Genomic DNA, 24,815 nt, shown 5'->3' on the forward strand with positions numbered 1-24,815 from the left:
CGAGGCCAAGGCTTACAAAAAGATAAACAGAGACATGCCAAGGTGATTTATTTTAGGAGAATTATAAAAAGGATATTAGCACAATCTGAGGTAAATTTCTCATTTTATCCTCCGTCTATTTTACACCATTTTGCAGGGGTGGGGGAATCACGTTTAAAAGAGTATTTAGTCATAATTCTTGAATAATTAGTTATTTTTCAGATTAAAAGATAAATATCACAGTACAAATTGGTCCATATAACTTATATATATATATATATATATATATATATATATATATATATATATATATATACTGTTCAGTTAGTTTACTAGCAAAGTTCAGGTTACCTGGAATACAGTGTGAAGAAAACACAGGCAAACAAACCCAAACAGAGTGAGCAGATATCAACATCAAAAACCAACGACCTGGTGTTCTCAACAGGTCCGACAGAACAGGAATGCTCAGGTGAACGTTAGACCATCTGACAAAGAACTGTGGAAAAGAGGTGCTTCATAGTGTCTAATGAGGACCAGGTGAGGATGATTGCAAAACTCAGGGTCAACACAGGGTCTGAAAAGACAATAGAATGAATAAACCAATCAACAAGCTGAAAGGTGATATTACAAATTATGAGAACTTGTGGCAGGAAACTGCACATAAAAATAGAAAATGAAAGAATCAATAAAACCAATAAAGAATAAGAACAGTCAGGGTTTGGTGTGTATGCCTTAAAATTCAAGGATAAAACCTCTAGTCTTGTCAATGCATTGTATGTAAAGGTAGTGTTCACTGGAATGGCCACCAGGAATGACTGCATTGGTTGCAATCAGAAGTCAGTTTGAATAGAAATGGCAAAAGGTTTGTGTTTATATAGCACTTTTCTAGTCTTGATGACCACTCAAGGCTGATTTACACTACAGCTTTGCCATTCACTCACATTTTCATACAGTGCAGTACAGTTTCATACCCAAACACACGCTGCTGTGGATTAAGGGGTTAAGTGTGTTGCCCAAGGAGATAACGGCATGTGGACTAGCGGAGCCAGGAGTCCACAACCTTCCAGTTGAAATTGAAATGGCAGATAATAAACCTGAGGATGGCGTCACAATGGGTCACCACAGCCAATTCCAAACCATCATCAAGTGAAGTTGTCTTTTTCTCTATGAAATATAGCTCAATGCAACATGTAATGTGAATTATTTGCAAAGCAATTATGCAAAGTGAGTATTTCAAAGTAAATGACAGAGCTTTCTAAACAGTAAACATAGAGAAAATTCACATTATATCTCATTTGTATGAGGGTCCCTCCATACCTGCAGACAGTCCCTACATATGGCCACAGTTCCACACATTAACATGACATTGGACATTAACAATGAAACCACACTGCATATGTTTAGAGCCTAAACATCCACTTCTGCTCATGTCTGACTTGTCAAATGTTAAATGCACAGCAATGACTCTTCCTGTGTAGAGAGACATCATTTCACCTTTTAAGACTTTTGTGAGAGGTTCAAGCTCAAATCCTAAAGACAGATATTGAGATTGAACATTTTATTCACAGTGTTTAGAGAGCATACATAAATAAAGCAGAGTTGTTTAATTGGATAAACTCCTCTCTTCTCTGACAGCTGGAGCCTTGCCGCTGCTCTTTATAAACAGGTCCACTTTCCCTTTATAAATAGTTTACAGGGACAAGGCAAGAGTGTGAGCACAGCCGCTGTAGATTGATGGAAACGCGGCGCATGGAAAAGTATTCTTACAATTCTTCATGCTTCAGCTTGTGTGTAAATATGGATTAAAGGAGGCTGCGAGTTCACTTGTTTTAGCAAGTTACACATTTCCACCCACTGGGAGTGTAACAGGATAAGCAGTCAGCCTGACAACTTGACTCATCTGTCACATTTATAGTATCCGACTGCCCCACCCAGCCCCAAGCAAAACACTTAGCAACACATGCAGGAGTCTCCAAGCCCACCACAGCAGACAGTTGATTTGGTCATCAACTTTCCTGATCTACTTCAACAGCTGAAAGTCTAAACTTGTAGCCACTCAGCTGTGCAGCAACTCATAGTGAGTGGGGAAACCGGGACTTGAAAGTAGGACAGGAGCAGTCTGGCCCCCTTCCCTTCGAACCAGAGGCACAGACTCGTGACAAGTGAAGACACGGCACCAGTCTTAGGGAAAGGAGAGGAGATTTTTCTGGGACGATTGCTGCAGTCATTGACAGACCCGTGTGTCCCCATTGCAGAAAATCCATTTATAAAGAGTTCTTTTCTTTTGAAATTAAGGAGGAACATTCACTGAACAGAAATAATCACCACCTGAAAACATGCACAAGAGCACCAAGATAAAGATTGCCATCTTTGTGCTGCTGGTGGGCATGGCTTGCACATTCACAGCCGTGGTAACGGACCACTGGGCAGTGTTGAGCCCACGGGTGGACAAAGTCAATGAGACCTGCGAGGCAGCTCACTTTGGCCTGTGGCGACTGTGCAAGAAGCAGATTTTCATGGGCGTGGATAACTTTGTGGAGGGACGAGGCTGCGGACCCATGAGTCGGGCTGAAGGTAAGAGGAAATCTGAGCAGAATCCTCCTGTTTTTTCTTTCTGGATCAAAATTCTGTACATTTCTGTAATGCATGAATATTGTTGGCCTGAGACTATGAGGTGCCCTATTGCAATCCATCCCAGTGCTTATGTGTTAGGAGGCTACTAAGAATAGAAGTCCGGATGAAATCACCATTAGCAAGTCATATGACATTTTAAACTCCCTCCCACTGTGAAACAAAAGAATGATCTTGCATACGTGTGTGTGTGCTTTCAAAATCCTATTGAAACCAAAGGTAACGACACCTGAGCTCTGCATCGTTAGACACAGGGAGCACACTTCAAACTGTGGTGTGTAACTTTTCAATATACTGTATATGTACATATATATATATTTATAAAGTCTGTTAGATATACACACGACTGTCAAATAAATTCAAACAATGCTGATGAAGTCAATGAGCTCCACACAACGCAAGTATAGCAGTGTTTGGATCTCGTGTCGCCCGACGACATTCTCACACTGCAGACAGGAAGTGGTTTATTTTTACTACAAGACGGACAGAGGCAACAGTAACATTGCATTGTCCTGCCTTTTCTGATATTTTTAAGACTTTTACAACTTTTGCTGTACGTTTTCATGGTTAGATGCATTGTTCTGTGTCTATATGAATCCAGTTTGAGCTATAGGATGTTTGAATTTCCCCAAGGGGATGAATACAGTTTATCTAATCTAATATAATCTAACAGGTTGGTGTATCCCTGAAACAAAAGGTTTCATAATACTGAAAACCTGCAGTTTGACGGGATAAATGCCAACCCCGGGCTACTGCTGTATACATACAAACTCTCCCTCAATCAGGTCTGATATTATATATAAACATTTAAAGCGCAGGGTTTTTATTTAAATTGTCAGTGGTATTGAAATACTCGAAAACTGTCCTCAGTCATTTTGGTCGATAGTCCTCTCTGCTCCTTCTTTAGACAAACAAAAGGATGTCGGTGGAAGCAACAGCTTCCATGACCAGACCTCTGGACGTCTGGTCCAAGACGTCCATTAGCTGTAAAAACTGTCACTCATAGATCAGCATCCCAACACAGCAGGTGTCCACTGACCCAAACACAAAATCCCACATCAGCGGACTCTACGACTGTTTTTTTGAGAGAGGCATGCAGAGAAGACAACTGGTGCTGCTCCGTAAAACACGGACACCTGTTCATGACCTACACAAGCAGCCTGTGAACTAACATAGACCATGTCACTGGTCCCAAAGATTCCTGATCGTTATTAAAGAATTAACTGTATGTAGTGAACTGACGTTTGACCAACTTTCAATGAACATGTGGCACATGAACCATGAACAAGTCAACATGTGAAAATAAAATAAACACATTAAGCCCAAGGAAATTAGAGTCTTTTCAGTCCACACAGTATTTATTATCAGTAAACAACAAGCAAATGCATCCCCAGTCAGAAGCATACTATAGCTTCATTATAAAAGCAGTAGATAAAAAAAAAAGGTCTTTCTTTGACTCCATAAAAAGATACATGTGATGAGATAATGAGTCAGTATTCATAGTAATTATAAGTGGAGTCGGTTACACATTTCTATCAGCACTTTTCTTTCTGCTTAAGTGAATAATCTAAATATCTACTCCACGACAGCCAATAATAATAATGCTGCTTTAAGGCGGTCAGGTCATAGGCAGTAGTAAAGGTTTGTGTTGTATGATAAAAGACGCACTTAGTGCTGCTTGACTTAAAGAACAGACTGTAACTGAAGAAAATGGATGTAAAGCAGTTACTGACAAGCAATGAAGAGATCTAGTTGAAGTCCAGTTGGCCTCAGACATATTCATCTATACATGTTCCAAAAAAAACAGGATTCACTATAGATCAACATGATCTTTTTTATATATATTACATCATATTATAGACTGATATAAATACATGCAGTAGATGTTTCCCCAGGCCTAATGGCTGTATTTGGAGAGGAGCATTATTGTTTATGATGATGCCAAATGTCTTAAAAGACGTCAACTTCTGATCCAAAGCAGGACTTCAGCTGTACGTGAGCAGGTCCTCCTCTCTGTGAGAGTCTGAGCTGGAAAATATGAGGCGACTTGTTAAGGTTGAGTGCAGATGCTGTATCAGGTTAGATGGTATCATCCCTGAGTTTTTCACATTGGTTTTCTGAGCTGCTGTAAACTGTTAATTGAGCGACTGCAGATATCCCCTCTCTTTAGCGATCAGGTTGCAAGGCTTCTCCGTGTCCCTCGCCTCGTGCTTAATTCTCAAAGACATCGCAAACACTCTGAACCCGGTGCTCTGGTGGCCAAATGTTGTCCAAACTGCTCAGCAAGCACTCGTTGTAGTTATAAATATAGGCCATGTAAATACTCAGCTGTCTCGGTTGGACGCCGCGAGAGTTGGAGTGTTTACGACGCGGCCAGTGTCCCTCTGAGTGATGGGGCCGTCTGGAAGAGTTAGGCATAGCTCTGAGGCCTGCTGTCCCACAGAACTGTTCCCACGAGACCCTCCTGCAGCCTCGCATTTCTGTGCGACTCATGTAGCTGCTCAAATTACAAAATGCTGGGGTGGGGCTGTGTGGTCCAAAACGCAAGTGGAACCATTGGTATTTTGTCCTTAGGAACTCAGGTGATATAGTGACCCTTAGACTTCTTATAAGGGGATGAGGCATGTCCAGTGATGTCTTTAACACTCACTTATATATAGGAATGTGTGAATATGTGTAATATGACTCCAGCCAGGATTATTTATATGGAGCCTGATAATTATGGTATGAGTTCCTAAATGTACGACGCTCAACTGATATCAGAATCAAAAACATAGAGGACAATCGATGTGACAACACAGACACTGCTAATCCAGCGTAGTCCCGATATTTGGAAAGTTGACGGACAAGAGGCTTTACAGAGCTCCGGCTTGTCAACACAGCCAGGCAGAGAAAGGACCACTACCAAAGTGTATCAGTATCTGTGTGTGTGTGTGTGTGTGTGTGTGTGGCTCCCAATAAATACTAATCGGCTCCACTTAAACATGCACAGCAACCCAGATGTATCTGTACTGAGGTTAAGAGCCATTAGACTTGAATCTCATTTAGACAACACGTCTATGGTGTTGAAAGAGTTGCATTGCTTCTCATTGCAGCATAACACAGAGGTGGATAAGCATTCCTATAACGGTATGAATATTCAGCAGTTTGGGGGGAAATGAATGAGGTTCAAAGATATTTTTCCACCTCCTCAGTTTTGCTCAGGAGTTGATGAGCCTCTAACATCCTCATATGTGCCTTCCACAGTGAAAGACAGTGGAGCTTGTTGCTTAGTAACAGCCCTTTTGTTTTTCTCTTTCTTTTTTTGATGACCAGTCCCTGTCCTCATTCATAAAAACATGTTGGTTTTTTTTTTTTACTGTATGTGGGTCGACAGTGTAGCACGCAGCAATTAAAAGCTTGATCTTTGAACACTGACTTAATTTCTCCCACAAACGCGACGCCGAAATATTGTTTCATATAATTACCCCCGTGTCATTTCATTTAATGTTCCGCCCTGACAACCCTTCGGCTTATTTCCAGGCTTTCTGGGGCAAAATGATTTATCCCTCCCATCATGCGTCATTGAGCTCTTACTGTGATACGATACCGTGCAGTACAGCATATTATGAGTGGTGAGACGTCATAGCAGAACCAGGATCACTGACATGTACCTGACTTTGTGTGAGAGGAAGTCACTTATCCTCCTGCTTATACATATCATATCATACACATCATCCAAACCTACATAATGGAGCCTAACCCAGTGTGAGCCCGTCTATGTCAACAATATACAGTTTAAGCACATTTGTACCCCAAGCACAATACTGAGGGAAGACAAATGACACGACACTGAGCCTGCTTCTACAACTGGATTCAACTGTTGCTGTGCTGAAACTTGGCGTAGCATCAAAGAGTTTAACTCCAACAACCATCTGATAACACACATTAAGCAGTCTGACTTCATCTGCTCAAATCCCTGAGGTTTTACACCTCGTTCAGCCAGTAAAAATTGAGTGTGACGTCTGCTTGTCTCTCTGACAGCTAAACGAGCAAACGCAGAGCAGGAATCTGCTCGACATCACGTAAGTGGTTTAATGCTAACAGATAATACTTTATGAGTCTCACAAAGTGGAAATTTGCTGATATTTCTATCCCGAGGGTGTCAATCTGTGAGACACTTTTGGAAAAACATCGAGAGGTCGATCTGATGCTGTGTGAAGTGCGCCATTAAAGCGCCATATTAACATGTGAACCACAGCAGGTGGAGCTCAAGCTCAGCCATTATAGTGCGCAGGCAGGCACGCTTGTGACACATGCGGCCGTTACATCTGATATGTTCCGTGAACTAACAAAAACAGATTGGTGCTGAATGGTGAAGTGTTTAAGGCCAGAAATAGTCCCCCAAAAACGGAGCAAAAACAACGGTCAATGTGTGACTTAATAATAAATAATAAAATAATAATTGTGTGGGCTCAAATATGACCTCCAGTGAATGATAATGCTGCTCCATGCCTGTTGAAAATGCAAATAGGTTGACATTTTAGTGACAGCAACTTTTATAAGGTGATAATAGGAAGTGTGTTTGCTTTTTGTGTAGCCTACAAAGAGGATTAAAAATATGATTTCATCTGGGCTTAACTTCTTTTCCTTTCTTTCTTCCACAGCGGGAAACTGCACTTACTTCGGGCACTTCACTCCAGGGCAGGAGAGTGAGATATTTGAATATAAAACACAAAAAGGTAGGTTTCTGAAAATGGGTGGGGGGGATTAATTATGAATGTGTTTTATATATATGTTCTTTGGAACAGCAGCACATCCCAGTCTGTGTAAAGTTCAACTTCAAAACAGCTTCATGCCAGTTTCCCAACTGACCTCACCTGCTGCTGCTGCCGCCCTCTGTGGACTCTGTGGAATTTCATTCATCTTTCACTTCAGACCGCAGCACAGTCGACGGCATCACAGCAGGCGCATGTGACCATCTGTCAATGACAAAACACACTGTTAAACCAATAAATAAAACATCAGAGAAGGCACAATATTCAAAACTATCACTAAGAAAACTCCAGAACATTTGACCCGGAACGGTCTTTTCATTAGTTGGTTAAAAGTTGTCTTTCCAAGCTCTGACTCTGGGGACTGATATTTGAATTTGAGTGCATGCAGGCCATTAGGATTTTAAGTTTCTTCACATCAAAGCGAGCCATCCAGTGAGTAAATCTGCAAACATACAAACAGGGTACAGTTTTGATGAATACGCAAATAAATAAGGAAACTACAGATTGTTTCTCACATGGTGGACACCATTTGGGGGCAGAATTCTTGTGTGTGTGTGTGTGTGTGCTGCTGACACAAGAGCTGTGTTTCATATACCATTACCTTAGGACCCGTGCAGGAGATGCTGTGTGCGTACTGTACATACGTTTACACGTCATTCCTTCCTCCTTGGCCTCAGTGACCCTGACAGAAGCACTTATGTCAGTTAACCCATTATTGTATAACAGGCCTTCCATGTAATGTGCGTCAGGGGGCAGAGCACATGTGGAGCACTGTCAGACCCAATTAATGAGGTGTAAATGTGAACAGACTCATACATGAAGTCTTACAGACACATACACTCACACACACAAATCCTCCCCCCCCGAACTCCGAGATGCTGAAATGCAGACATTCATTGGAAACCCTGCCCCCATACTCTAACACACACACACACACACACACGTTTATGCAGCATTCATAGTGAGGACACTCATTATGCATTCCCCAGCCCCTCCCCTAACCTTAACCACCACAACTAAAGGCCTTACCTTAACCCTAAAGCCAAGTCTTAACCCTCAAAACGAGACAGAATGTGAGGACCAGCCAAAATTGTCCTCACATTCTCAACATGTCCTCACGCCCTATAGTTTATATGTTGTTGGGTTTTTTTTGGTCCTCACAAAGATACACATACACAGCCAGTGCTGACAGCCAGCCCTTGAGGCACACACTCTTTAGTTTACTGGAACGACTGCAGCGCTGGCCGAGGTTCCCCGCTGCGCTGTTCACTCTTGACTGAGCCATTTGGCTTTACCATAATGGTACGTAAGGTTGAATGAGCATAGTAGATGTATGTGTGTGTGTGTGTGTGTGTCACCACAGGCACACTCATCCATACACAGCAATGCTATCTGTCACTGGCCTCTGTGAGTTCACCATTAATAAGTAAATGAACACAAGTGTTTTAAAAACGGAATAGTCAAGGACACTTAAACGCATAAACACTACTGTGCCACTGCGGGACTGTCTGATTTCAACAGATGCCGGGGCTTGACGTCACGTCACGTCACGTCACGTCACGTCACGTCACGTCACGTCACGTCACGTCAAATCACATCACATCACATGAAGAAACTGGTGGTATCGTTTTGATGTTGATCCTGAATTTCAGACTGAGTTAGCCAACAAGCTTCACAGCGAGAGTGCTCGTGATACGGTCTGTCGTCGACTGTCAGTAGAAGATGAAGGCTCTCTGCCCCAGAGGAGCGCCTCTCCCTGGGGCATGTTCACAGGCAAACAGGCGGCAGATCAAAGGCCTCACATCTTCTCTACCTCTCCGAAAAAAAAAGCCAGCTTCTGTTCCTGTCTCACAAATGCAGCGTATCTGTCGGCGCCAGGACCAAAGAAGAGTCCGATAGTGTATTTTTGAAGTGAAAGTAGGGTTAGGATTAGACTAAGTCCTGGAAAAGATCAAAACCGATATAATAATGATTCTACTGTTGTCAAAGACAACAAAAGAAATTGCTCTTCTTTGCCATAGATCTTCAGTGTTGTACTGTTGCCCTGGGCAACGGCCCTTTAACAAATATATGTGGTAATTTGCTGCTGAAAACTGTTCCCAAATTTGTTTGAGTAGCTCAACAAGAGAGATTGAAATTCAAATAAAGACATTCCAGGTTCAGGTCGCATTGTGGGATTAGTTGACAACAATGATAAAGATTATAAAGTAGAATAAAGTACACCTCATCCTTTAGGCCGGACCCGACACCAACAACTGCACAAATTTCCTCCAAAATCCAATGGTCTTTTTGACATGGACCATGTAAATCTCTTTCATTTCAGAGTACAACATCTCTGCTGCTGCCATCTCCATCTTCTGTCTGGGCTTTATAATACTGGGGTGTCTCTGTTTGGTGGGATCGTGTACTGGCAAGGGCAAAGGAAGAGACTACCTCCTCAAACCAGCTGGCATGTTCTTTGCATTTGCAGGTGAGTCCACTTAAACACAGAATCTTACATGTAGTGTCTGGAAAAAAACAGGTTTTTACACAACTCTCCTCCTTTCCCAGGTCTGTGCATGTTTGTCTCACTGGAGGTGATGCGTCAGTCCGTCAAGCGAATGATTGAGAGTGAGGATACAATCTGGATCGAATACTACTACTCCTGGTCCTTTGCTTGTGCGTGCTCCGGCTTTGTCATCCTCTTCCTCACTGGCATTGCCCTCCTGCTCCTATCCATGCCCCATATGCCCAGGAATCCATGGGAGACTTGCATGGATGCTGAGCCGGATCAAGTAGAGTGATGGCCGCACAGACTTACTAACGCGGGAGCAGAGCGACTGTGCCTTTTTATGGCCGGCAGGCAGACGACACGATGACAGAGTCTGGCTCTGGTGAGGATGGACAATAACCATGATGGAAAAATGTTACCTCCCAACACTTACACAACAACCTGAATATTGTCCTTTGGTTGGAGTTTTAAATGTTTACTTTGTCCTGCATACCCACACGGAGCGTCATATAGACAATTCCAATATTCGCCACCTTCCTGCGTCTGATTCACGGTGGAGAACCAGCGCTCAGATGTGACTTGTGGCGTTAATCACATTGTATCACAGACCTGGGCGAAATGGTACTACACCTGAAACGGCCCTTTGTGTTGCTCCCCTTTGCTCCTTATTCTTAACCACTTATTTTTTATCATCTGAAAAAACCAAAGACGTTTGACTGATTTCCGTGTTTTGTGTCCATAGTTAACGTTAACCCAAGTTTAATGGAAGTGCTGTTTTATGTTTGATATGTACATGATTTCTTTGTGTGTGCCATGGAGCCGTGGAGTCACCTATCAGAAGGAAGACAGAAGAAAACAGGTCGAATTGAAAATCTCTTTTAGTTCATTCATTTAGTACCCAAATAGATAAATATCCAATTAAAATAGAACTTTGAGAGCAAAACAGTAGCACGGAGCAGGTGTGTGTGTATGTGGCAGGCTGAATGCTAAACACCCACAGTCACAGCACAGCACTGATGGTGCTGGAAAAGGTTCAGTTCCAGTTCGTGCACAGAGGCGGCCTTTTACTTCATGTTGACAGCTGTAAAAAATCTGATTACAAACATTTCTCTGTTCATTGTCACAGATTGTTGTGTGTACATATTACTGTGTATGAGTATGGATCAAATGTACAAAAAAAGGACAAAGCTTAAAAACCCACAAGGTCATCATCTGTAAGCAACAAGCTGTGACCTCGAGACTCACCAACAATCACAAAGTGCCAGCTCAGCCTTTAAACCAGGGGTGTCAAACTCACTTTAGTTCAGGGGTCTCATACAACGCAATTTGATCTCAAGTGGGCCAGACCAGTAAAATAATGGCATAAAATAACCGATAAACAACAAGAGTGCAATTTACCATTTACACAACGTACAGAACACAGTGGCTCTGCAAAGGCACAACACATTTAGTCACAGGTATCTGAAAAGTCACATTATGAGCAGAATGTAATCATGATGTGAAATTTTAACAAATTCACTGCCGCATGTTTGACACCCCTGCTTTAAACAAACTTACGCCAATTGAGAAAAATGAATAAAATAAAGGAAAAGCAACAAAAATAAACATATTAACCCATTGTAAAATGTACAGTAACCCTAACCCGGATTTGAATACTAACTGCCATCAGTCATTTTGTCGTTTTGACTTTCTTTTGCATGTAACGGTCTACAGAATGAATGGCCATGCTGGTAAGCTACAGCTTTAAAAATGTGGACCAGTGCTGCAAGGCTAAGCTCAAATCACTTAGGTCCAGCTGGGTTTGAGAAGCAGGACAACTTCGGCGAGGCCTCAGCTACATTTTGTCCAAAGGTGGCGTGCGGCATCACAACAAAGAAGAACACAACGCTATGAATTAAAAGAAAAACACTGCGTCATTCTGGTTATTTGAAATACATTCTGGTCAAAATTGCAAGACATTTAGGTAAACAAATTACAGAAAAAATCCCTGTACGATGCTGCGGTTGTATTTAACCGTCACTCAATCGGACCAAATGATTTGACTTTGCCTTGCATCACCCATAATAAGTGCTACTATGTATACATACTGTATATACCATGTATACATATGCATTATACACCGTGTATGTTAGTAATTGACAGCAGTTGATGTGTTTGACCCGCCTGTGTAAAGCTGTTGTGTTTAGAGAATGAATTGCACAGTTGTCGGTTGAGCAGCTGCAGTCATCCATGCTAATTCATTATGATTTATTTATAAACATGTCTTTTTTCTCAACTGTGACTTTGGTGATATTTTGACTGAAAAACAAAAACAAACATTTATAGTAAAAGTATAGTATTGGCAAACGCTGACGTGAGCTTACTGTATTCTTTGTTGCGAGTTTTTTTTGGCTTTTTTCGTTGCACTTAGCATGAAATCAAACAGAAATCGAAGTTAGCGTAGATTGTGTGTGTGAGAGTGTTTGTGATGAACATTAAAAGTTGATTCAGAAAACATCCGTCTCTCTTCTGACATCACTGTGTGCCCGACCTTCCTTTGCTTACATAACAACAAAGTGAGGATGTTAGTGACAGAAGATGCTACTGCTGATCGACCACAAGTCCAAAGTCGATGCTTTAGGTCAAATTTAAACATAAAAAAAAAAAAATGTAAAAACTATTGGCACTGGACCCATCGAAAGCTACCGTCCAAAAAAAAGGCGTCAAACTCAACACGTTTCAATAAAAACACTTTAATAGAGAAACAAATAATAAAAAAGAGAAAATAAACCTTTTAAACACAGTCTAAATCTTTTATTATAACCACCACCAATTGAAATGAAGAAGAGTAAAACATATCTATTCATTACTTTGTACCCACGAGGGAGGAGCCAATGGGACTGGGAGGCTGAGGGAACAGGTGTGCCATTAATTCACTGCAGCAAGTGAAGAACAGATGAGAGCAAACGGAAAATGGGAAAGAGATGTGGCGTTTAGAAAAGGCTGAACACAGTGCTCTCTACTGGCTGGGCAAAAGGTTGCTCCCTTTCCATGTGACACATACACACACACACACACAAGGTGTTTGCGATCTTCAAAAAAGGAAAGAAAATGTCGACTTTAAAAATGGTGATACATAGTGCAATACCGGGAGGTGAAACGTTTGAAATAAAACTTCATTTTTGAAGAGTCGATATACCCTTCATTTCTGAACAAACTGTAAATAAAATGCATGTAAAATGTCTTTGGCTCAATCTCTTCTGCTTCAAAATAAATAAAAGTGTAGCTGACGAAGCGGTGAACTATTAGTATTGCACGACTTCAGAGATTAGCCAACGACTGTGGTTTGGAAAAATGGATTCCCTTAAACAAACAGAGATTTGGAAATTGAACACACACCAGGGAGCAACCTCAGCTCTAGGCCCTGCTTAATAACTGCAGAAAACAAAAAAAAGAACTTACATGACCAGTACATATTTGATTGACATGTTAGTAAAATATTATACGTTTTGTTGATAATGTCACAAGTTATCGTACACATCAAATAATATGCCAAAATTTGACTGTCTGTTGAACAAAAGCGTGTTTTTTTTTTTCCTTTTTGTTTTGTTTTTTGATTTTTTTTAACCACAAATCAATACAAACTGATAAAAACAAAGATAAATCCAGCCAGGCTAGTTTAACATGCAGGAAAGAAAATTTAAAAAGTCTTCACAATGAAAGAGAGAGAGAAAAAAGAAATCCATGTTGATTGTTGTACAGCTGTCAAGTGGTCAGAAAAAGACAAATCCAGCAACAGGTAGTTAAAAACATGTCATGTACAGTGAATTAGTCATCTTTTAACAGCTGCAACATAAATTCTCCTCTTTGTCAAACCAGACACAGTTTTAAAAAAAATGTTTTAAAAGTTGGGTTGTTGTCCATTTCTGTAATTGTTTATTTCTCATGAATTTGCATAATTAAAAAGGGCATACCTCTTCTTTGAGCAGCTTCTACAAAATTGAGGCGCTCCCAAAGTTTTCGTTTGTAAATACCTAGAAAATGCATATTTACAAGTATGTGTTGTTCTCGGCTAAGTGATAGTAACAATAATAAAAAATAATAAACATAGAAAAATAAACAAATAAATCCAGAACTTGGAATTACAATGTGAAAACGTAAAATAAAACCAATGTGTGTAGAAATCTCTCTGCTAACTGTTCAAAACACATCTTACTAGTTAGCTGTGGGGTATACAGTTTTTTTTTTCTTTTTTCCATTTTTATTTAATATTGACTGACTACAATATGGGCGCCATGATGTTTTACAATCAGATCAACTTGCAAACAGGGCAGTGGAGTTTTCACAGTTAATGAACTACATGTAACAGAATTAGGCACTGGACGACTGTTTCCAGTACGGTTTTTGTCAGCAGTGAAATTCATGTGTATTGAGATGCAAGAGAAAAATCTATGTGGCTAAAGCAGATTAAAAAGGCATGGCTGCCACTTTTTCACAGGGATTAAAGAGCGTGAGAGTCAATGTCATTGTATCAATCGGATCTAACCAGTCTACAAACCGATGACTTAACCATCTGAATGATCAGGAGCGACCTCGAAAACATTTCCAATTCATCTTACGGTTTGTTTTTAATGCCCTGTGATTAGAAAATATCAAGAACAAGAATGTGCTTCTGACTTCATATTTTATGGGAAATGATCTACACATCTGTGAAACTGGGAGCAAAAAGGAACGTCTTAGTTCATATTAATCTGGGATTCAAAGATTGTCACACAGAGAAAATGGGAAAGGGTACATGGGCAAAACCCTCCGATACTTTGAAGGCATCTCACAAAGTAGGAAAATCTCTGATGTAAAACATCTGGGGAAACCAGTTTGTCCAACAGTTCGACCATTTCCAATAAAATAAAAGACAAAAAGAATTTGCACCCAGAAAATTCTTTATATAAACATTTTCAAATTCCAGGGTATATATTATACAGTCAATATACGAGCTAAAATTCATTGTGTTTAAAAAGTGTTTGACTGGCAGTCTCGATCACACCCTCACTTTCAACTTACCTAGACTCATGACGCGACTTTTTGACCTCATCACTCTCTCTTCACTTTCACGAACCCACTGAGTACAGCAAACAAACACAAAACATAAACTTAATGAGACGAAAGGAGCAGTTACTTTAAAAAAAAAAAAGCAAAAAACCTTGAAGACATTGTTGTCACCACATTTGACAAAAGATGAGAAACAACAGCCACAATATAAAGACAGTCTTGAAAGAAATAAACTTTAACAAAGACAGATTTAAAATAAAATGACTGAGTGTCTGCCACAAGTGAAGCAGTATAATCAGGAGAGCTTTAGCACACAGAGTGAAGTCTGCTGTTCTCTGGTCCTTAACGCAAACCAAAGCAGGAACAACAGGGCTGTGGCTATTCTGCCATTTTTAAACTGTATTTATTGTTGCTGATGAGGCATAGGTGAAAAGCAAAATATGCTCTCGGTATCCGTTTTATTTTTCTTCAGTAAATAAATCACATTAATCACTAAAAATTACTGAAGATGACCCTCAGGTCAAAGAAAGAGTTAAGGATCAGGAGCCAACAAAGAGAAAATGAATTCATAATGCAAATGCTCTAATGGTACAGGAATTTAAGGACATGCCTGTGGCATACAATTCAGTCTTTTAGTTTCTTTATATGTACAGATTACAGGAAAAAGTATCTACTTCTATACACTGCGTCAGTTGACCACTCAGCTTTTGTCCGTTACCACTATCAGACTACAGCAGTCTGAAAATCAAGATTTTAACAACCACTCAAAACTGAGGAATACAAAATTTTAAAACTTCAATGTACTTAATAAAAATAAAACAAACAACACCTTCAGTAAGGGGGAGGAAAAAACAGGTAGCTAAGTGGTCAACCAAGTCTCCTTTTTTAATTAAATTTTTTTAATAACTTTTTTTAGCATTACGTACATATACAAGTGTAGATAATATAAGTATATATTCATATATACATAATGAGTATGTATATATACCAGTAATGCATTCTTTATATATACTTATTTTCTTGACAGATATGTGAAACGGGAGAAAAGATGACTTACAAATAAAAAGTTAAAATGAAGCAAAATGCATTAAACAAACCTACTGATATAAACAATTTGTAAATGCATTTTGCACTACTGTTTTTTGTTGGTTTTTTGTTGGTTTTTTTGTTTTTGTTTTTTTTTTTGTTTTTTTTCCAAAAGTTTTGCTTTTTTTGTTTGTTTTTTTTAAATTACTTTATTTAATCACATATTACATGGGAGAGGTGACACTCATTTAAAGTAAGAGTAGTACCCATTGCTACCATTTGAACTTCCTATACTCAGCTCCTGAAGGAGAGAGAGAGGGTCGCTGTTCTTTTTGGCCTGTTCAGGGCGAACAGCTCGAGGCTTGGGTGGAGCACGGAGGGCACTCGCGTAGGACATGGTGGGTGGTTTGTTTAAATTTGCTGCGCCCGGGCCTGGCTCTGCAGGAGCCTGTGGAGGCGGCAGCTGCGGGGGCTGCGGCTGCGGCTGCGGCTGCGGCTGCTGCTGCTGCTGCTGCTGCTTGTTACTGGGCATGAGAGGAGGAAACTGTCCAAGGTGCTGAAGGGAGTTGAGGGAGTGTGGGTGCGTCTGCTGTGCTGCTGTGACCTCAGCCTTCACCTGCTCTTCTGTCTGACGAAGGGCCTTGGAAGCTGGACATGGAGAGACAAGTCAAGAAGACAAGGGAGGCAAATTAAATTTGGAGTGAACATTTAAGTTGTAGATTTTACAGCCATGATTTCAAAGCTAAAGTGCATAACTATTGGCCATTTTTATTCTGCCTCTGTTTGGTCTTTGTGAACAGAATTTATTATTATTTGTATGCCACATCCAAATTGGCATCTGTCAAGCAATACTATCAGACCGGACTGAGGGAGCATTTGTGTGTAAACAGCGGCAGCATAGGGGTGGGCAGGGGCAAGAAGCTGAAAGCCGTTGAACTGAAAATTGAATTCATGTCTGCAACTGTGTGTGGGCACTTTTATGTTTTCATTTATACACCAACTTGTTTGCATCAGTCTCGCTAGCACCTCCACCTGTCTTGACATAAAATGTATCACTTCCTGTGTGCAGTGTGAGATTATCACTGGGCAACATAAGATCTAAACAGCACCACAGTATTTTGATCTTATTTTATGAGCTTATTCGCAGTTGTGTTGACTCATTTGACTATAACAAACATTTGTTTAAAGGTTTATGTTACACACTACAGATTTAAACTTACAAAAATAATAACAATAATTCCCAACAACAGCAAATTTAATGATACCTACCCATAATGTCCCGGTGCTGAGCAAGTGTGCCGGCTCCATTACATGGAATGTTCTGGAATGGACCCGGACCCGGACCCCCACCATTGCTGGGCCAGGACTCATGTGAGGGATAAACATAGTGGGCATGTGGGTGTTGGTGATGCTGTATGTGTGGATGAGAGTGGTCCTGGTGGTCTGATGTGCAAGGTTGGGACTGCTGAGTCAGGGCGTTATGGGTGTTGGCTGGAGACGGTTCATCCGGGTAGCTGGAGGAGATGCGGCGCTGATAGAGTGGCCGACCTGGACCTCTAGGTTCATACTGTATATACAGTGAGGATGGAAAACAACAAAAGGAGGCAAGAGTGAGATATTTAATCTAGCAAGACAGTCATAGATAGAAACCTCAGTATTTAAGCTGCACAAATTAAAATGAGTTCTTCAGTTTATCCCTTACTGTTTACCTTACAGTTTATCCCATCACCATGTTTTTCCTTCTATATTGCCATATAAATCAATACAGACTGTGTGTGTTTGTGAAGAGTTGACGCTTAAGTGTATGTGTGCATCAAATCAGAATCGTACAACTGGATTTAACATAAATTCAAACATATATTACATGACTGAATTGATTGTATGTAACACATTACTACTACCGTAAAGGCACAACAGTGCAATACCAACACATTCCCATGTATAACAATGCTTATTGATTTTTCAGTTGCTAGAAGCAGCAGCTTGACTGCAAAAGCATTAGGTTTATTTAGTTTTTTGTATGGAACACTTCAATTCAATTTGTAACAAAAAAAATATTATATTATTATCATATTTTATATTAATATTTAGTGCTCACTTTTTTGATGAAAGCATAGTCATGGGCATTAGTATATAGGAAATTCCTCGTGATACTGAATCGAGTCGTTTAACTGAAAAACAGCTTATGAAAGGTACAGTGCTTAACAAATGTATTAGACCACCACCCTATGTAAGGTTTATGCCACAGATACCCTACATTAACATCATTGGTAATTATCAAAATCATTGTTTTATGTTCCTGTAATGGTTAATATTTGTTTTCTCATTGGAAAAGAAAAATGTGATAAAAATAATATTTTCTCAAAGACGTATTTACAAGACCAAGATTTTGCTTAACCAGGTATGGTCTACTGTCCATTTCTTTGAAATATTAAATCACAGATAGAGAGTTACATAAATGAATAGTGCTTACCTCATCTACATTTTGAAGGGCTGTGGCTGCTGATGTTCTGGGGGACAGTGGGTGGTAGGACTCCTGGTCTGGACCTTGACTTTGTTGTTGGTGGTGCTGCTGCTGCTGCTGCTGCTGCTGCTGCTGCTGCTGCTGCTGTTGTTGTTGTTGTTGTTGTGCTGCTGCTGCTGCTGCTGTTGCTGCTGTTGTTGCTGCTGCTGTTGTTGTTGCTGTTGCTGCTGCTGCTGTTATTGTTGTTGTTGTTGTTGTTGCTGCTGCTGCTGTTGTTGTTGCTGCTGCTGCTGATGGTGGTGAAGTTGCATCAGGTGAACTTGCTCCTGCCTGGTGGGGTGAGCCATGATGGGAAGTCCATAGGGAAGGTTATGGCCCTGGTTCCCCAACAGGTGGTTCTGCTGAGGTGGGCTCACTGATGTAGCTCCACTGTGGGACCACTGGGCCTCTTGTAAAAGGTATTTGACTTGGGAGGGAGGAGGGCTGGTAGAGTGAGCTGGTGGCTGATGTGGGTAGCTACCAGTATTATAAAGGGGGTTCCCTGCATGCAGCTGCTGCAGAGCTGGGTTGTTGAGAAGGTTGTCATTAAGGAGGTCACGACCGGTATCATGGGAGTAAGGTCCTGATGGGAAAGGGACAACGTGATTGGAGGTGGTGCCCATGGAGGATGTAGGGTCACTTGAGGTACGGGACTGAGACTGCCGATACTGGAGAAGACGAGACTGAGGTGGGGGTTGCATCTCAGCTGCGTCCCTGGGCTCAGGCTGTTCCTGTGGGGGCATCTCTCTCAAGAGGCCTGGGTACCTGGGAATTGAAAATGCATTGATTTATGTCATCATTTAAAGCAAAGGCAAACAAAAGTATGCACATGCTACCAAACTGTTTAATATTTAAGCTGTAATGGAACAATCTTACCTTGAGTACGGTGGTCCAGTGGAGGCAGAAGAAACAGCGTCATCTTCCATATTGGCACCAAGGCCCCAACTAGCAGCTCGGAGAAGTTGGTGGGGGATGCGAGGCATGCCAGGCTGTGCGAGGTGGGTGAGCTGTTGAGGCAATGGAAAGGCGACATTGCCCTGGAGGAAAGGTCCAGCTACCTCTCCCCACTGGCCCAGTCTGGCTGCCTGCTGCTGCTGCTGGCTGAGGGCCTCTAGAGCCAAGGGACCCTGGAGGTCTGAAAGGGCAAGAACCATGTGATTAGTTTTTGGGGTCACTGGTGTTGTCCTGGTGGTTTTACAGGCAGGGAAAAAAGATCATTGTAAATCAATTCCTAGTAAATCAGCTGAATTTAGGACAAAGAACCCTAACCGAGAAGAAGAAAAAACTTCTGTGCCATTAAAAGCAACAGCAACAAAAGACAAAGTAAGATTCAGGTTTGCACATAGATTTACTGAAAAATTACAAGCGTCTTTACTGTTTAAGCCTTAACACGGACACTGAAGCAACATGTCCAAGTCCTATGGCAATTTAACATGAAGAATACTCATCTTATTTTTTTGCTAACCAGCATCGACTTGCAAATTCATGTAATGAAGAACACATATCTTACACAAAAAAGGCAGAGCAATGAAAGAACTTTGTCCCGAATCTCATCTCTCATTGCTGTCTGTTTAGTGCATTGTGAACAATGTAATCCAACTGTAATCAAATCTAACATTAAAACAAGAAAATCTATGATTTATCTTAGAAAGATAATCTTGCAAAAGCAATGTAATTAACAGTGTCAACAGCCTCAGTAAAAATGTAGGTAAAAGTGAACATAATATCGACCAAACTGTGTGGAAAACCAGATTCTAATCTGCCTCTTGGAAAACACACAAAAAAACTGACCTTGTCCAGTGTTTCACAATACTTAAAGCCTTTTTTATTACATTGCAAATTTTGTTTTACAAAAAATAAATAATGGGAAACTGACGGGGACCATATGATAAAGCTTCACCAGCTTCCCTTCCGTAACACATTTAAAGATACGTTGATCACTCTGGTAGCTCATTAAATGTAAATTAGTCAATAAATTGAAAAAGCAATTCCTTTGTTTAGCGAGGTTTAAATATCTACATGAGCACTCACCCAGACCATCTCCCAAGCTTCCATCTTGTCCATCCTCCCCAAAGCTATTGACCCTGTTATGCTGCGACAGGCCAGGGTGGTGGCTTCCTGGATGGCCCATTGGAGTCCTTATGGAGCTACCCATCTCCTCAACCCCTCCAGACTCTGATCCATCCAAAGTGGGAGACTGAACAGCCCTGTGAGAAGGTATTGGGCCACTGAAGAAGGAAGCATTGTGGCTACCACCAGCATAGGCTGGACTGAGCTGTTGCTGCTGCTGTCCTTGCTGGGCCATCCCTGGGTGTTGAGGCTGGTTGACCCGAAAAGGAAGCCTGGAGACTGGATACTGTGAGGGAAATGGTCTTCCACTGGCAGGATGAGGAGGAAAGGCTGTATTGGGGGGTGCCAGGTGGTAATTGAGGGGTCTCTGCGCGGATGGGGGGTCTTTTCGATGGAGCAGCGCATTGGGAAATCCAACCAGCCCGTCTGTCTGTGAGTCTAGACCTCGACCTGTGTCTAAATCTCCCTGAATTTAGAATATGCACAAAAAATTACAGTTGGCACGTCGTATGATGTTCCAGCTCTGGCAATAACGATCTACATAGAAGAGATGAAAAAAAAAAAAACACACACACATACCTGTTTTTCCTTCATGTCAGCCGTTTTCCTCTCTGGTGTCAGAAGACGGCTCTGTTCTGACTTAGGACATGCTTCCAATTTACCTAAGATGAAGTCAAAACACAAAACAAACTTTAAAACTTTTGCTTTTCTGTACAGTTTAATTTCTTTTTTGTATTTGATGACATAAGTATTACAGTAAAACAGTTTTGGGTGGTTATTTGATGAAGTGATTGAAATAAAGGCAAACCGTTTCTTATGGGGTCTGCCTGTGGCTCCTTATCAGGACTGGGTTGGCCCATTCCTAGAGGAGAGGGGTGGGCCACTCCACTGTAAGGAATGGGGGAGCCTCGATTCTGTGCCTGCAACAGGTTGAAGTTGTAGGCCATGGCTGCAGGGTGGCTCATGATGCGAGGGTCCATGGCAAAGCGATTCTGGTATCCTGGCCAAGGCAACTAGAAAAAAAAAAGAATAATAATTGATAAGTGTTCCAAGACAGAATATAGGGAGGTTAACATTAGGACTGTCCCAACAAGGAAAGAAAGACCTTTGAAGAATTTTATCTTTATTTTACTCAACACACCATGTGGCACTTTTGATGATTATATTAGTTGAAATATGAGACTTAAACATTAGTTGAATAGTAGCTCAGTATATAGGATTTTTATTTAAATGTGTCATTAGATGTAGAAAACTTACTGGCAGTGGCATGGACATGACCATGTTTCCTCCATACACAGCTGGAACGTACAGGATACTGGCACCTGTATGTGGATCTATCCTTTGCACAGGACTGGGTGATTTGCCCATGCCTGCTGGTGTACCACCCAACGGTGGTGTATATGCCCGAATAGGGTTTCCCATGAGCACGGCAGGGTTGGGTTGGACTGCAATGAGAGTGTGGAAATGTAATACAAGTGAAATCATATGTTTCTTAACCCTGGAGTGTTGACAAAGTGACAGAAGGCGGCACACAAGATTGAGTTAAATCTTATTATTAGATAGGAAAGTGTTGACAACACACTACAATTCTGAGAAAGACAAAATATTAATATAACCTGTATTGATCTTGACATAAAGGACAGAAAGAAAAGATGTGCGCACATTTCATTAGATTTTCTTTTTTCCAGTTAGAGCTAATTTGGCACCTTGACAATCTGCAGTTGTAAATGGCTGAAGCAAACCGATCGTCTGCCCTTGTGAACATCCTATTAAATCCTTGCTGTGCTGTTCACAGCTGCATCACTTTGGTGTCTTCAGTAGCTTCAGGCAGCCATGCTCCCATCTGGGCCAGGGCATTAGACTGGCTCATATCAAGCTGTCAATGTGTGTTTGTATGCTTGTAGTTAGATAGAAAAAAGAAATAATGGCTATGTTCACTGCCAAGTTTCCAAAACCCGTCTCTAATACAAAAAATACAGTAATGAGGACAGAATTGTAATGAGGATGTTTTCTCTTGTGTGCTGTTGTATTACATTGTTACATCTTCAGCAATAGTGTATACTGATGTCATTTTTGTCTTCAGGTTTGTTGAAGCTTACAACACATTTTCTGTACGCTCATCCTTCCAGCTAAAGCTCTGAGCAGCTTGTTTAGACACCTTTGTTACTCCATTACCCATTTCCTTTGTCTTCTTTGTTAAATTCTTGAAAATAAGTCAGCTATAAAAATAAAAAAAAATCTGCAACATGGCATGAAATTGTTTTGATTGTTGATTTTGACTGGTTTTCTACAGCTCTACTTATGGATTAGCTGCAGGATGTAGGATGAGTTACTGCCAGAAAAAAAAACGTAAGTAAGACAAAATGTTTTGAAACACAAGAAAAATATTTTTTTATCGAACATCAGACAAGACAAAAATGAATTATGAGGTAAAAACACAGGAGAAACATTTTTCACAATTCACTTTGATAACATGTAAATGTGTGTAGCTTTTAAACTTACCATATCCTTCAGGTGGCAGGTGCTCAGTGTGGTTTGTATGTTTTCCCTGCAAGAAAAGAAAATTATAATGTCTAAGTCACTGAGAATTGTGAGACTGGGCAGCCAGCCATAGATCAATTTGCCTCACAACAGTTCGTAATGCACCAAAACAATTTTTACAGTTCCCATATCATCATAAAAGATCATAAATTAAGGTTACGCTGTTTGTTCTGTTGCTGCGCTGTAGATCCGTTTATAGCATCGATGTTTGCCTTGTACACACTTGTATGCAAGTTATTACACTGTCCTGTGCAGTAACTTCAACACATCAACCCATAGTGGATAATGATCAACCAAAAAAGCTGCAACATCTCAATGAACTGCACCTGACTATTAAGAATAAAAGTGAGTTACTGCTGTGATATTGGTCGGCAACAGATGAAAATGTCTCACTGAAGCAACAGACGACAACAGATTTTTCTCAGGAGGTATTGTGATACTTTTTTTTTTTCAAATTATGAAAATTATATTATCAAATCACATTTGTAATTGTTGTTGGCTGCATACATCATGCATCAATCATGTGTAGAGAAACTGGTCTGAGCTTTAAATTACAAACATTTATGTGTGCAAAGATAAACTATATATTAGTATCTTATTTTATACTTATCTTATCTATCTTATTTTATTCTATTCTCTATTTTTAACAGTGCTGTGTATGGATGCTGGAGCTGTTAATTTCCCCGAGGGAACCTCCCAAAGGGATTAATAAAGTCGTCTGTCTGTCTGTCAGTACATACTGGTACTGCATATACAGTCTGTGCTTTGTGGCTGAAAGTTATATAATATAAATGTGAAGAGAGTGAGCAGAGGAGAGAGAGAGTCTGTGTGTGCATCTCCACTGCGGAGCTGTGGCTCATTAGGCCCAGTGGGTGATGGCAGCAGGTTGGCAGCTGTGGTGATTTCGTTAACCTTTACCTCAGGGCAGGAGGGAGGATAGACACACAAAGACATTTCAACCTCAGGTAAACAATCAGGCATCACATCCTTCTGCCGACCTGCAAAGCCAGCTCCCTATCTGTGTTGTTTATCTGGGTCTAAAATGAATGATAATGTGATTTCCTCTGGTGGAAATTAAAGCTTTTATCATTTTTCCTCTCTAATATGCAGCATTCAATTTATTCTTGATAATGTGTTTGCCATTTCCACAAACCAGTAAATGGTTACCCTATGAACACAGAAAAACTATCAATAACGCAGCTTCTTAAAACACCATTTACCCTGGCTTGCCTACCTACCTTACCTAATTTCATTTCTGCCTCCCCACTCCGTCTGCATCTTTGTTTTTAAAACACTAATGTATTGATTTATGTATACACCACATAGCATAAATCGCTTCAACAATTTTACTCTCGCACATCACATCTGTTTGATGTCCTGCTTTCTGAGAAACACCTTACCTTGGGGGGTGACTGCTGCTGCTGTTGTTGTGGGCCCTGCTTGTTGGAGGTGGGCTGTGTGTGCTGAGGATGTGGATGATGGTGAAGATGTAGAGCCTGTGAAGAAGAATGATGCGCTTGTAGAGGTCTGAGGGCACGTGGGATGAACTCTGGGGCCAGTGGGTTGAGGACATAGGTCTTCTTGAGCTCCAGAGCCTCGAGCTGAGCCTTGATCTGCTCGAAGGTAATGCCATGTAGGCTTGTGTTTTCGTGGCAGATGGAGATGAAGTGTTCCCAGAATTTTCTGGAAATTAAAAAAGGGGAATAACAGATGGAGAAATTGACTTATATTCTCTTTCATTGTTCCTTGTTTGAGTGCTTTATAGATCATCTTTAGGGATGAGACTTTT

The 24,815-nt window shown here is 40.9% G+C and overlaps 2 protein-coding genes across 2 annotated transcripts in view; one reads left to right on the plus strand and one right to left on the minus strand.

Moving 5' to 3' along the window:
* The first annotated feature begins 1,950 nt into the window (after window positions 1–1,950).
* LOC122770625 (voltage-dependent calcium channel gamma-1 subunit-like) lies at window positions 1,951–12,354 on the plus strand. Its single transcript, XM_044027586.1, has 4 exons — window positions 1,951–2,553; window positions 7,257–7,331; window positions 9,691–9,837; window positions 9,918–12,354. The coding sequence occupies exons 1-4, from the start codon at window positions 2,316–2,318 to the stop codon at window positions 10,148–10,150; spliced, it is 693 nt and encodes a 230-aa protein (XP_043883521.1). The 5' UTR covers window positions 1,951–2,315; the 3' UTR covers window positions 10,151–12,354.
* Window positions 12,355–16,156: 3,802 nt separating this feature from the next.
* Window positions 16,157–24,815, minus strand: part of helz (helicase with zinc finger) — a 36,971-nt gene continuing 28,312 nt past the window's right edge. Inside the window, exons 24-33 of the mRNA XM_044028188.1 lie at window positions 24,427–24,709; window positions 22,988–23,033; window positions 21,743–21,930; window positions 21,294–21,498; window positions 21,065–21,147; window positions 20,447–20,951; window positions 19,292–19,550; window positions 18,623–19,180; window positions 17,182–17,426; window positions 16,157–16,560 (exon numbers count right to left, since the gene is read on the minus strand). Of these exons, the coding sequence (XP_043884123.1) occupies window positions 16,157–16,560; window positions 17,182–17,426; window positions 18,623–19,180; window positions 19,292–19,550; window positions 20,447–20,951; window positions 21,065–21,147; window positions 21,294–21,498; window positions 21,743–21,930; window positions 22,988–23,033; window positions 24,427–24,709 (2,776 nt within the window). The remainder of the gene's footprint in view (window positions 16,561–17,181; window positions 17,427–18,622; window positions 19,181–19,291; window positions 19,551–20,446; window positions 20,952–21,064; window positions 21,148–21,293; window positions 21,499–21,742; window positions 21,931–22,987; window positions 23,034–24,426; window positions 24,710–24,815) is intronic.

The sequence above is a fragment of the Solea senegalensis genome, linkage group LG6 (genome assembly GCF_019176455.1).
Source record: "Solea senegalensis isolate Sse05_10M linkage group LG6, IFAPA_SoseM_1, whole genome shotgun sequence".
Classification (NCBI taxonomy): domain Eukaryota; kingdom Metazoa; phylum Chordata; class Actinopteri; order Pleuronectiformes; family Soleidae; genus Solea; species Solea senegalensis.